At 38.4% G+C, this 12609-nt stretch overlaps 1 protein-coding gene across 1 annotated transcript in view; it reads left to right on the top strand.

The window, feature by feature from the left end:
• The window catches only part of LOC116877568 (ankyrin repeat domain-containing protein 26-like), a 62147-nt gene extending 55413 nt beyond the window's left edge, over positions 1–6734 (top strand). Inside the window, 2 exon segments of the mRNA XM_032874332.1 lie at positions 3013–3231; positions 6618–6734. Coding sequence (XP_032730223.1) covers positions 3013–3231; positions 6618–6734 — 336 coding nt within the window.
• The last annotated feature ends 5875 nt before the right edge of the window (positions 6735–12609 follow it).

The raw sequence follows: 12609 nt of genomic DNA, 5'->3' as shown, positions 1-12609 counted from the left end.
TGAGATCAAGCCCCACATGGGGTTCCCTGCTCATTGGGGAGTCTGCTTCACTCTCTCCCACTCCCCCTGCTTGTGCTCTCTCTCTCTGTCAAATAAATAAGTAAAATCTAAAAAAAAAAAAAAAAGAAATACATATTTGATATCCATTTAAATACTTGGTTAGGCTCCCTCAAGAGGGTTAAAAAATTTCTACCATTTATATGGGAATGTTTCTGAAGACATTTATTCCTTCTATCTATTCCTTACAATTCAGTGCTTGATATGCAACCCCAACACAGAAAGATTTGCTCTAGAAAATGTGACCTTACATTGTCATAATTGTGCTGATCTTCCATTTTTTTTTAAACTAACCTTATCCCTTCTTAAGCTGTAAGTTCCAATGAATGGATGCATAATATAGCTGTAGAAACTTTCCAACACAACTTCTACAACACCGTCTTTTCCATTATCATCGGGTAATAAACTGAGTATAATTTGCCTTATTCACATCAAAGCAGATTCTAATGGAATATTCTTTCCCTTTGCTACAAATTTATGACCAAATAGAAGCAACTCAGTTCAGTATAACCAAAGTGGTAAACCTATCTTAATTTTAGTTAGGAATCTATTTTGTGAGCACCTGGGTGGCTCAGTCAGTTGAACATCTGACTTGATTTCAGCTCTGGTCATGATCTTAGGGTTGTGAGATCAAGCCCTGTGTTGGGCTCCCTGTTCAGTGGGGCTTTTGCTTGAGATTCTCTCTCTCCCTCTGCCCCCCCCTAAAATATATACATAAATCTTTTTAAAAAATAAATCTATTTTATTACAGAAAGAAAAAAGATAGGTGTCAATTGAGAATGGAGTTAAGCTAAGAATACTTTTAAATCAACGTTCCTTCGTCTGACAGTTGTACTGTGTTCAATATTACGTGCAAGCATAATTCCTCTCAAGCTCCAGAACTTTGAATGACATATAACTCCTGCTCTAAAAAGAAAAAAAAAAAAAAAACACAAAAAAAAACAAAAACAAGACAAAACAAAAACTAAAAAACATTTACCTGATGCAGTAACCTACAAGAATCCATTTCCAATGCTTTTATTACTTGGCGGATGGCCGCCGTGCCTCAGCAGAGACCCTGACTACCATAGCAAACTCTAGCTTAAGCTCCAGAAATCAAGAATGTGGCGCTCGTCTGTATGTACATGCAGATGTTGACCTGGCAACTTAGGAGAGCTAACTGAGGAGGACAGATCTCTTACTGGACAATCAGAAATGGTCTGTGCAGAAGAATTCCCTTGCCAGAAAAAAATAACTGAAAACTCCATCTCTCAGAGAGAACTGTTCTATAGTTCATCCAGGTGCTTTTATTTACAGTTGTTAATCTTACATTCCTGGATCAAAACCTCATTTCTTAATTCACATCTAGTCCCTTACATATCTCACTACTGGAAAATACAGCTTAAGAAATTGTAAGGGAGGGGCGCCTGGGTGGCTCAGCGGGTTAAAGCCTCTGCCTTGGGCTCAGGTCATGATCCCAGGGTCCTGGGATCGAGCCCTTCATCGGGCTCTCTGCTCGGCATGGAGCCTGCTTCTTCCTCTCTCTCTCTCTACCTGCCTCTCTGCCTACTTGTGATCTCTGTCTGTCAAATAAACAAATAAAATCTTTAGGGAAAAAAAAAAGAAATTGTAAGGGATATCGGATATCAGTAGGGAGAAGAGAAAAGAAAAGATGTTTGAAAGTTCTGAGTATATTCAAAAACAACCTTTCCCATAAAGGACGGTCTTCTCTCTCTCAGTCGGTCAAGCTTCTCCACTTCCATATTGGAGGCACCAGCAGTAAGCACTGTCTGTTTTCCTCACTTTTCTCCCTAGTCTTGGATCCATATGGACATATGAAAGCCCATTTAGACTGCCCAAAGCTCAAATTTCATCTTGTTTGGGGTTTATGAATAGTTTAATGAGGGACAACTAGACCGCTAGCTTTCAACCCCCTGAACTTAAAATGCCTTAAAATTTAATTTTTATTGAAATAAGAAGAAAAAGATAGTTAACATAAAGGAAGCATATTTTTGAGTACCCATTATATTTTCACATGGATGATTTTACTTAATTGTCACCCTAACCCCTAACATGTTGTTTAAAGAGGAGAAAGATGCATGCAATTCAAAGGAATGTTAATTGGATACACCAGAAGTCAGAGTCAGCCAGTAGGGGTGTTGAAATTGAACGTTGCTCTATCTGACCCCAGAGCTTTTTACACCATGGCCTGCTGCCCACAGGGATGATGGTGTCATTCGATTAAAAAACAACTGTCATTGTTTTGATGAAATGCATTTATTTCATGCCACACTTTGGAATCTTTATTTCCATATTACTGTTCATTTTGTGTCAATGGTGTCACTTGAACAAGTATTCCTTTTACTTTTGGGGAGGAAAATATGCAAGTTCTTTTCCTTGAATTCCTACCCAATCTTAATAGGATCACATATCACTTGGGAAGAAATACACAACCCAGTAAACCAGCACTGGAAGCCAAGATTGAAAAGGTTTGCAAAGCTGCCACGGCTTTGTCTTTGGTGCTCAGATAGGTGGGTATGGAAGAAATCCACACACTACAGAAAATCAGCATGTTGAATGTGATCATTTGGGGCTTACTGAAACTGTCTGGTATCCATTTTGTTTTGTTTTGTTTTGTTTTGTTTTGTTTTGTTTTGTTTTGTTTTGTTTTGAGAAGGAGACAGAGATAACGAGAGAGAGCACAAGTGGGGAGGAGAGGGAGAAGCAGGCTTCCCACTAAGCTGAAAACCTGACATGGGGCCCATCCCAGGACCCTAGAATCATGACCTGAGCCCAAGGAAGATGCTTAACCAACTGAGCCACCCAGGTGCCCCAAAACTGTCTGGTAGCCTTATAGCCAGAAAAGCAATAGTCAAGGTCAGAAGTGCTAGAGAGCCCCAGTTACCCAGAACACAATAGAAGATAGTGGTGCATCCCTTGCTGCATTTTACCAAATTGATTGTGTGTCAATGGTAGGGAAAGAGGGAGCAGTTCCCAGCCAGATTATGCAGACAAGTACTTGAGCAAGGGAGCCACTGTGGACTAGAGCCATTGAGAATTGGTTCACCAACCACATTTGGAGTGTTTCCTGGTTTTATGGCTTTGAAAGCCACAGCTACTATGAAGAGTTTTGCTAACACAGCAGAAATGACTATAGAAAATATAACTCCAAATAACGTTTATCTCAAGGCAAAGGTGAGCAGGAGAGGCCAACCAGTACAAGTCAAAGAGCAGAAGAAGCAAAACATTGAGGAAACAAAGAGGATATAATGGAGATTTCAGTTACTTCCTCTGACAATGGGTGTGTCTCCATATTGGAGAAACAGTCCTAGAATCAGAGTAGTGACGACATAAAAACTAATGGCCAAAAGACCAGAACAGCTCCTGGATCTTCATGGGACCAAAAAAAAGTCATAATTTTGGGGAGGCACTGATTTCTCTGTTTGTTTGGATGTGGGTCTTCAGGACACCTGATGCTTCATGCCCATTTGAAAGGGATACAGTCAGATTTAGTTTAGCTTTTCAGTCATTCCCCAAATATACGTGTAAAGCAAATATATCTTGAACAGAACTATATTTGAATTCTGAAGTAAATATACCCAATTATATTCATGAGATCATAACACTGAAAAAAAAAAAAAAAGACCTTCCTCAACAGGAAAGAAATCATCTGTTACATGTTTGAATCCAAAATATCCAGAAAGAATGAGTTGGATTAAACAACAAGAGAGCAAAAATTTAAAAGTAAAGTGAAAGTGAGGGAAAAACACAGACCATATAAAAAATGTATTTGATAATGTATGAAAGGAAGAGGGAAAACATTCCAAGATTCTGGGCTTTAATTAAAACCTAGGAAATAAAGAGTCCTGATATTTATTGAATATCTTTATTAAGGTAAGTGCTTTCTTGAAAGTTGTAATTTGGTTATGATAGCAGTTTTACAACAGATTTAACATTGTTTAGGGCTTACAGTAAAAAATAACAATGAGAGGAAGAAACTTCAGAGATTTAAGTTTTTAAGAAATTGCAAAACAAGCATAATGAAGTGTGAAGTTTCATCCATTAAGGTTTGGCCTCATTCACTCTGAAGAATGATTATTTTTGGCACAATTTATATTAGAAAAACAATTACAAATTCAAATGTGGGTTTGAACTCCCTCCAAAATTTTATCAAAAATATTGAAAAATATTAATCATTTTTATGCTGTTAATCTCTCTTCCAAAGGATTGATATAAACTGGCTATTTTTAGGAACAAGGACTTCTTTGTGATCATTATAGAAACTTCCTGGGTATGGCATCCACCTCCACTCATTTTCCCTCTTGTTTCTGTTTTTTTTTTTTTTAAAGATTTTATTTATTTATTTGACAGAGAGAGATCACAGGTAGGCAGAGAAGAGAAGCCGGCAGAGGGAGAGGGGAAGCAGGCTCCCCACTGAGCAGAGAGCCTGATGTGGGGCTCGAGCCCAGGACCCTGAGATCATGACCTGAGCTGAAGACAGAGGCTTTAACCCACTGAGCACCCAGGTGCCCCTCCCTTTGTTTTTTATGTATTTTTTTAAACATGAATTCTAAGCACTTGAGATTCCGAGAGAAAGAACACAAGCAGTCTAACTTCCAGTTGGGGGCAGAAAGAGCAGGAGCGTTAATCATATTATTACAAGTGTGTGTGGAAATGTTTTGAGAAGCATACTGAAATGATAGCTGCTAATGAACAGCCTGTGGGCCATAGTATCAAGTCTAAACTTTATTTTAAAAGATGTGTGGAGAGCTCTTGTTGGATTTAAATTACAGAAATAATAGCAGATTTGCAGTTTTGTAAGATTTTTCCTACCACCCCCACTGCTCATGGGTAATAAAGGAGATGGAATTTCCATTCAATGACATTCTTTTGCCCAGTCTTACATATCATGACGTTTGAAATGTGACCCCCCCAATCACTATTCGATGAGGGTATGGTACTCAATTTCTTCAGTCCCCCAATGGTGACGGCCTGGTTTGCATGGCCACAGGGGGAAGCCTGGGTTAGGCCAGGTGCTGTGTCCACACAAACCAGGGCTTGGCTAGAACCCTCATTCAGTGGGAGGGGGCCAATATAATCAATTTGCCAGTCCCTCACTAGCTAGAAACTCTGGTGAATGACCCCCAGCTTCTTCTGGCAGTTGCTGTGGGCTTGTTTAGATTACACAGGACACGCTGTTACTGCATTAAGCAAGTCACTGTCCTTCAAAGGCAATCCAGCCTTCCCGGCAATATGCCATCCTGGGTGTGGCTCATCCAATCTACCATATCTACTGGAGAGTCAGGAGCTAAGGTTCACTCCTGAGCTAAGGTCTCAGCTTCTGATTGTGGCGGGGCTTGGGGGGTGGGGGGGGTTGGTGCTGATGCTTTCTGAACTGGGACATGGAAAACAGTGAGGGCCATTCGGGCTTTTGCAGGTGGACCCAAATGTCTTTCCCATATCCTGACCCCATAAGGGCTTATTCATAATTATCCACCCCTTGGCTTCCCTTTGTTCATGTCATATGGTTAATCCCTTTAGAGCAGCATAGCTATCAGGGCAAAGGGTTAAGAGCCAGGCACACGGGGATCACCACTGAGACTGCTCTGAGCTCAGCCCACGGGCCACTACAGTTTGTTCCTGTTTCTCCCTAGATGGTATCCATCATCGGGTTGAATGGCAACAGCAGTCCACGTGGGTGGACTTCCCTGACTAGACTATCTGTGTACCAGGCATCGGCAGGAATTTCCCTTGCCCCTTCTTTGCAGGCTACAGGGTTGCCATAGACATGGGGGCGGGGGGATCTGGATGAGCTACATACCCCACAAGAGCTTGTAGCCCCCACCTTCCTAGAGACAGTAGGCTGGTGGAGAGGGGGCTCCTCTGCTACAAAGAGACCCGTCACTTATTCAAAGGAGGGGTGTAAGCCATGGCCGAGGTGGATCAATAGAACATGCTCTCAACCCACCCCTTCCTTCACAGGCAGAGTAGTTCTCACCACAGTCTGCTCTTCCTTCGTGAGAGGCTCTCTCTGAAGGAACACTGTGTAAACTGTTAGGAGCTGCTGCTCCCTGGGAGTGTATTGGGTTTCTGGCCCCTTCCAGAGCTGGGACCAAAATCCAAACGGCACTCTCCCTTTCTGTTGGCTCTGCCATGGTGCCTGACCCACAACTCCCGAAGTCACAGACACATCTAACTCAAATACTAGGCCTGCTTGGGAGACGCCCAGAGATTTGACATGCCCCACTAGCACTTGGGCTTTCTCAAAGGCAGCTTATATATTTCCGATTCCCCATTGTAGGTGTGCCCCTTCTTCACCAGGTGACATAAAGGATGAAGGGACTGTGACACATGGGAAATAAAAGTCTCCACAGCCCCAAAATCCCTACAAAGACTTGCACCTCTTTCCCATTCTTAGGGGTTGGATGGGCTTGCATCATATCGATCACAGCTTCTGGGACAACCTGCTGTCCTCAGCTGGACCCCAAGACCTGGCTTTTACTGCCCACCTGCTTGTACTCATTGACCATTGTCCCACATTTTACCTTAAGCTCTTCTTTCCAATTTATCTCTTCACTCAGGCAAATGGAAACAGAAACCACCCCTCAGGCAAAGTGACTCTCCGGGCAAGACCTCCAGCCAGCCCAGACCACCCAGACCAGTTTGAAAGTGACCATCTACTGATGCCTCGCAGATGAACCATGGAGTGACCTCTGGAAAGACTGACAGTTACCTTTACTTCATTATAATACTGAAATCTCCACCCAAGGAGGACCGCAAGCCTCACTTTTATAATATACAATATCTGTATGTTTCCTTAAGGTGCATGCATGGCTTTATGCCCGCCTCTACATACAGTGAGAAGGTTTCCCTATCTAAATATTCTTCCAAACCCTAAATAAAAGGAACCCATTCACCCTTGCATGGGGGACCATGGCTTTGGAAGTTATTCCCTGTGATCTCATTTGCCGCAAATAAAGTTTCCATTGTGCAACAAACAACTCCACCTGGTGTATCTGACTCACTAGGAGTGAATTCACCATGGTTTAGTTATAATGGGACTTACTTACCCAGGAGACCTGCAAAGGTTTACAGTATTGCCTGAGCCTTGAATTTTCTGTGGGTTCCTGGCCCATCCTCTTCCTCAAAGATCCTCCAGCAAAATCTGCTGAGTGTCCTACAGCAGAAGCCAGTCTTCTCATGTTAACATTGTATCGTCAATGTCATTATTGGAATTCTTTGACTTGTGTGTGATCATTGTTCATAAACCAACACTGGTAGTCATCTTATTTAATCAATGTCAGTACAACCTTTGCGTCCATTTGGATTCATTGTTAATGTTCACATATTTATTTAAGTTTAATCAAGCAGCAGATATATAACAAATTGAGTTAAAAAATCTCTACCTGATCTACTTGTTGAAACTCCTTTCAGTGCTATGAAATACAAATCTATGTATATTATCAAGAATAAAGTGCTACAATGATGGTTTTGTAAAAGCTGTTAAATTTGTATACAAAGTCAAATACCAAGAATTTCATTTAAAAATAATTTCACATAAGAATTAAACAATTTGCACATTTTTATTGAGCTGTAATTTACATATAGCATTGTATCAATTGAAAGTATACAACATGTTGACTTGATACATTTATATATTACAATATGATTACTACTGTAGCATTAGCTAACACCTTTATCACATCATATAATTATTATTTCTTTTGTGTGGTGGGTAGAAGTAAGATCTGGTCTCTTAGCAGCTTGGAAGTTTATCTAATTAATTATCTACTATAATTATCTAATTGATTATTATCTAATTGAATATTAGATATTATCTAATTATCTAATGGATTATCTAATGAATATTATCTAATGAATAATAAATAGTTATTTAAAAGTTCTTTTTAAAAAAATGTTTATGGCTTTAAATTGTGACTTTATTTCTTACATCTTAATACATGGAGCATGTCCTTCAACCTCTCCATCTTAGCTCAATCTACTCATCATTAAAATGAGATTAGTGGTAGGACCTCACTATTGATTGTTATGATCATTGGATGAAATTTGTGTAAACAGCTTAACCAAGTGAGTTACATATACTAAATAACAAATGACTGATACAGTTAGAGGGTGGTTGTAGAGGTATTTCTTACACCACTCTTCCTTTTTCCTACTTGAATTGCTATGATGATGAACAGGTAATATCTATCCCATCCATATTGCTGACGTTCCATTAAATATTTGGGGAGATGTTATGCAAGCATACAAACTTGAAGCTAATAGAGAAATAGCTCCTAAAAAAAGCAAAAAATTAAAAAAAAATTACTCCTGAAGACTTAATGCCGAGCATGTGGAGATTTTAGTCAACAATATTAAATTATAAAATAAACTTCCAAGCTGCTAAGAGACCAGATCTTTCTTTTACTCACCACACAAAAGAAATAATAATTATATGATGTGATAAAGGTGTTAGCTAATGCTACGGTGTTAATCATATTGTAACATATAAATGTATCAAGTCAACATGTTGTATACCTTCAATTGATACAATGCTATATGTAACTCATAGCTCAAAAAAATTTATGAATTGTTTAATTCATATGTGAAATTATAGATGTGTAGAGAATATGCGTTTCCCATTGCTCTACTTTGTAAATTCAGAGAAAAGGCTGTCGGAATTCTATGAGTACTGTTTAAATCCAGGGTTTGTTGCCTTTTGATGACAGGCTATGTAAAGATCACTTTATTTTCTCAACTGCTGTTGGAGGAAAACATACTCCCTACTAAGGAGGCAAGAAATAGGAAAAAACAGCACTACCCACTGAAATGAGAGATATGGGTCTTAAACCTTGTTCTGCCACTCAATATTTACATGATCTCCAGCAAATAATCTCTTATTTGGAACATAGTACCTTGTTTGTGATGAATGTATTAAATTAGATCACTGCGTTGAACTCTAACATTCTTCCCCATTCCCGGTGTATCTACCTTTCTCTGGCAAATATCATGGAGCTCGCAGACCAAATTTTCTCAAACATTAAAGCCCAACGTTTTTTAGAAACAGATGGAAAAAATGATAATTGAATTTGAGTTAAGAAATAACACTTTTCTTTATTGAGATGTATGAGAAGAAAGAGGACAACATTATCAACATACCAAAGATAGTTCGGTGGGGAGGTTCTACTGCCAGAGGTAAGAGATTTGATTTTCAACTGCAAAATACAGTGAGAGCTGATTGAAGCTTAAAGCAGAATTTTTAGAACCAAAGGCAATAGCATCAAATTGGATGAGCCTGGGAGAAAAGCAGATGAATAACTTGTTCTTGTCCCACAAATAGATTTCACTAGGACTTCAACGAAAGATGCTTGCTTCCTTCGTGGGCTTTACATGCTATTCCTGTGACTTAGCTCATCTCTGACTGAGTCCTCAATAGACCGCATAGCTCCCTCTTCCCAGTCTGCTCCAAACAGATCCAAACTGGAAGGGAGGACAGGCTACAGCCAAACTTAACTGAGGGCTTAGAACCTGCATATAATATATAATAATATAAGTAACTCCCTAAGGAATGTGCATTCTGATTGAATCATCATCACAGTCACCATTTCAAATAGTTTTTTTTCTTTTTTTATTTAATTTTTTTTTCAGTGTTACAAAATTCATTGTTTATGCACCACACCCAGTGCTCCATGCAATCCGTGCCCTCCTTAATACCCACCACCAGGCTCACCCAACCCCCCACTCCCCTCCCCTCCAAAACCCTCAGTTTGTTTTTCAGAGTCCACAGTCTCTCATGGTTTGTCTCCCCTTCCGATTTCCCCCAACTCACTTCTCCTCTCCATCTCCCAGTGTCCTCTGTGTTATTCCTTATGCTCCACAAGTAAGTGAGACCATATGATAATTGACTCTTTCTGCTTGACTTATTTCACTCAGCATAATCTCTGAAAGAAATAAGTCAAGCAGAGAGATTATATCTTTACCGTCTCTGTTTTAAAGCTCTTTGTTTGTAAATTATAAAATAAATAGGGAAATTCGTAGTGACTACAAGTATTTAAAAAGAGTGCAGGGCACCTGAGTGGCTCAGTTGGTTAAGCAACTGACTGGGTTATGACACAGGTCATGAACTCAGGTCCTGGGATGGAGCCCAGTGTTGGGCTCTGCATTCAAAGTGGAGTCTGCTTCAGATTCTCTCTCTCCCATTCCCTGTCCCTCCTGCTCATGCTCTGTCTTCCTCTAAAATAAATAAATAAATCTCAAAAAAAAAAAAAAAAGAGTACAATATCTGGAGAACTTTAATAAAATTATTCACAAAAATTTAAGCAATATGTTTCGTATACATTTATAAAATTTGAGATAATAATATAAATGTAACAGAAGTTAATTACAGCATAATTTAAATCTTTGCAGAATACCTCTGTTAGATGTAATGATGTTTAAAAATGAGCTAAATCATTTGTTTTGGTATTTAACTTCCATTTAGGCTACCAGTGTTTGAGGTTAAATTCTACATGGAAATTTTTCACATCTTACATGGGTAAATTAACAGCAGAATGTCAGTTTTGCCACCTTGAAATTTCATGGGGAAGAAAAATTTCAGAATATTACTTAACAAAATTCATAGAAAATCATATTGGATACAGAAAGAAATTCTTATTGTTGTTAAGAAGTAGGAATAAGAAGGGATTCGAGAAGAGTAAATATTCAAAAATATCCTGTTCTGTATTCTCCCATGGTGAAGAGAAAGTTTGTATGACAAAACAACAGCATGCTGATCCCAAGAGCCATGTACCAGCTGCTCTGTGCAGACATTCATGCTCCCAAATGTAACGTCATTGTGTTGCATTTATCTAAGCTTTTGATATTTAATTGCAATGAAAATTGCCTTCAGAGAAAATTTTATATTTATGGTTATAGCCTGGAAAGTTGTTCTATGATGAAAACTCAAGCCAAATAATGATTTTTAACATTTGGCTTGTGTCTTTGAGCCAAAAAGTGTGCACCTGCTAATGTGTATAAAGGTAGCCATTACCTCATGTGTTGAGGAAGGAAAAAATAGAAATTAGCTGTGCCTGTTTTATAAACTGCAGAAAAGTTTAAACAATAGAGTTAAGAAGATAGATACCCAAATATGTTGATGAATATAAAAGTAATTTTTAAGACATAAAAGTGTTGCAGGTATGATCTTACTTAACTAAAAACGAATAAGCAATATGTTATATAAACATGACTTACATAAGCTTGGAGAATGTCTCAAGGTATATGCGAGAAATCATTAAACAGGATTGACTTTAAATCTTTTTTTTTTTTTTAATTTTTCTGAGTGAGAGAGAGAGACAGTGCACACGAGCTTAAGCAGGCAGAGTGGCAGGCATAGGGAGAGGCAGAGAGAGAAGCAGGATCCCTGCTGAGCAAGGAGCCTAATGCGGGACTTGATCCTACGACTCTAGGATCATTACCCGAGCAAAAGACAGATGCTTAACTGACTGAGCCACCCAAGCACCCCAAGTATGGTTGACTTTAGAAGAGTGTGCTTAGGATGGACGGGAGGTCTTTTACTTGTCACATTCTTCTTATATTGTTAACCATAAAAATACTAGTTTTTTGTATGCCTCAGTGGGTTAAGTCTCTGCCTTTGGCTTGGGTCATGATCTCAGGGTCCTGGGATTGAGTCCCGCATCGGACTCTCTGCTCAGCAGGGAGCCCGCTTCCTCCTCTCCCTCTGCCTGCTGCTCTGTATACTTGTGATCTTTCTCTCTGTCAAATAAATAAACAAAATCTTAAAAAAAATACTACTTTTATAATTTAGAAATGTAATAAAACAAAGGATAAAAACATATGTATTTTGACTGATTAACATATTAATTTGTTGATTATTAATATTAGTCAATTGAATATTCATAAAATTATTAACGTAGAATTGTTTATTGATATTAGTTATTACTGACTTATCATAATAAATAATTGACTGTAGTCATGATTCATCATTAAATAATTCATTTAACTCAGCCACTAGATAATTTCTTTTTGCTATTCAAAAACCATTTGCTGATAAGACCCATGTTAGATATGCATACATTTTATAATATATACATGTAGAATTTTAAAGTTTTCTTTATTAAATCCATAGAACTATAAAATGGAGGATGCAGAGGAAATTGAGCAATACATTGAAACAATAAAAAGTCCCTTTGAGAACAAGGATATTTTCTAAGATGTGAAGGCTATGACTCATTGGCATGGGGATTACCAGGTGATTTTTTATATATAAAAATAAATTATTTACTTACTTACTTATTTTACTAATGCCTCCTGACACTTGTGAATTTTAATCAATAGAGACCAGTTTGATCTTAAGTATTTTTAAGGAAGGGAGTGGAACATTACTACATCTAACTAACCTTCCAGAGAAGCATTATATTTTCATGTCTAATTAAAATTACTTCTTCTGACATTCAAGTTTATTTCTCCTAATACAGGCCCTAATATAAAACAAAAATCCCCAAATAATTTGGAAAAACAGAATGAAACTACCTGCTGAGTCTCAAGGGCTCCAGAGCTGTGTTTTGACATAGG

This window comes from Lontra canadensis, unplaced genomic scaffold, assembly GCF_010015895.1.
Source record: "Lontra canadensis isolate GAN:19392208 unplaced genomic scaffold, GSC_riverotter_1.0 scaffold53, whole genome shotgun sequence".
Taxonomy (NCBI): domain Eukaryota; kingdom Metazoa; phylum Chordata; class Mammalia; order Carnivora; family Mustelidae; genus Lontra; species Lontra canadensis.
The sequence above is the reverse complement of the archived record's forward strand: the minus strand, read 5'-3'. Positions and strand labels throughout refer to the sequence as shown.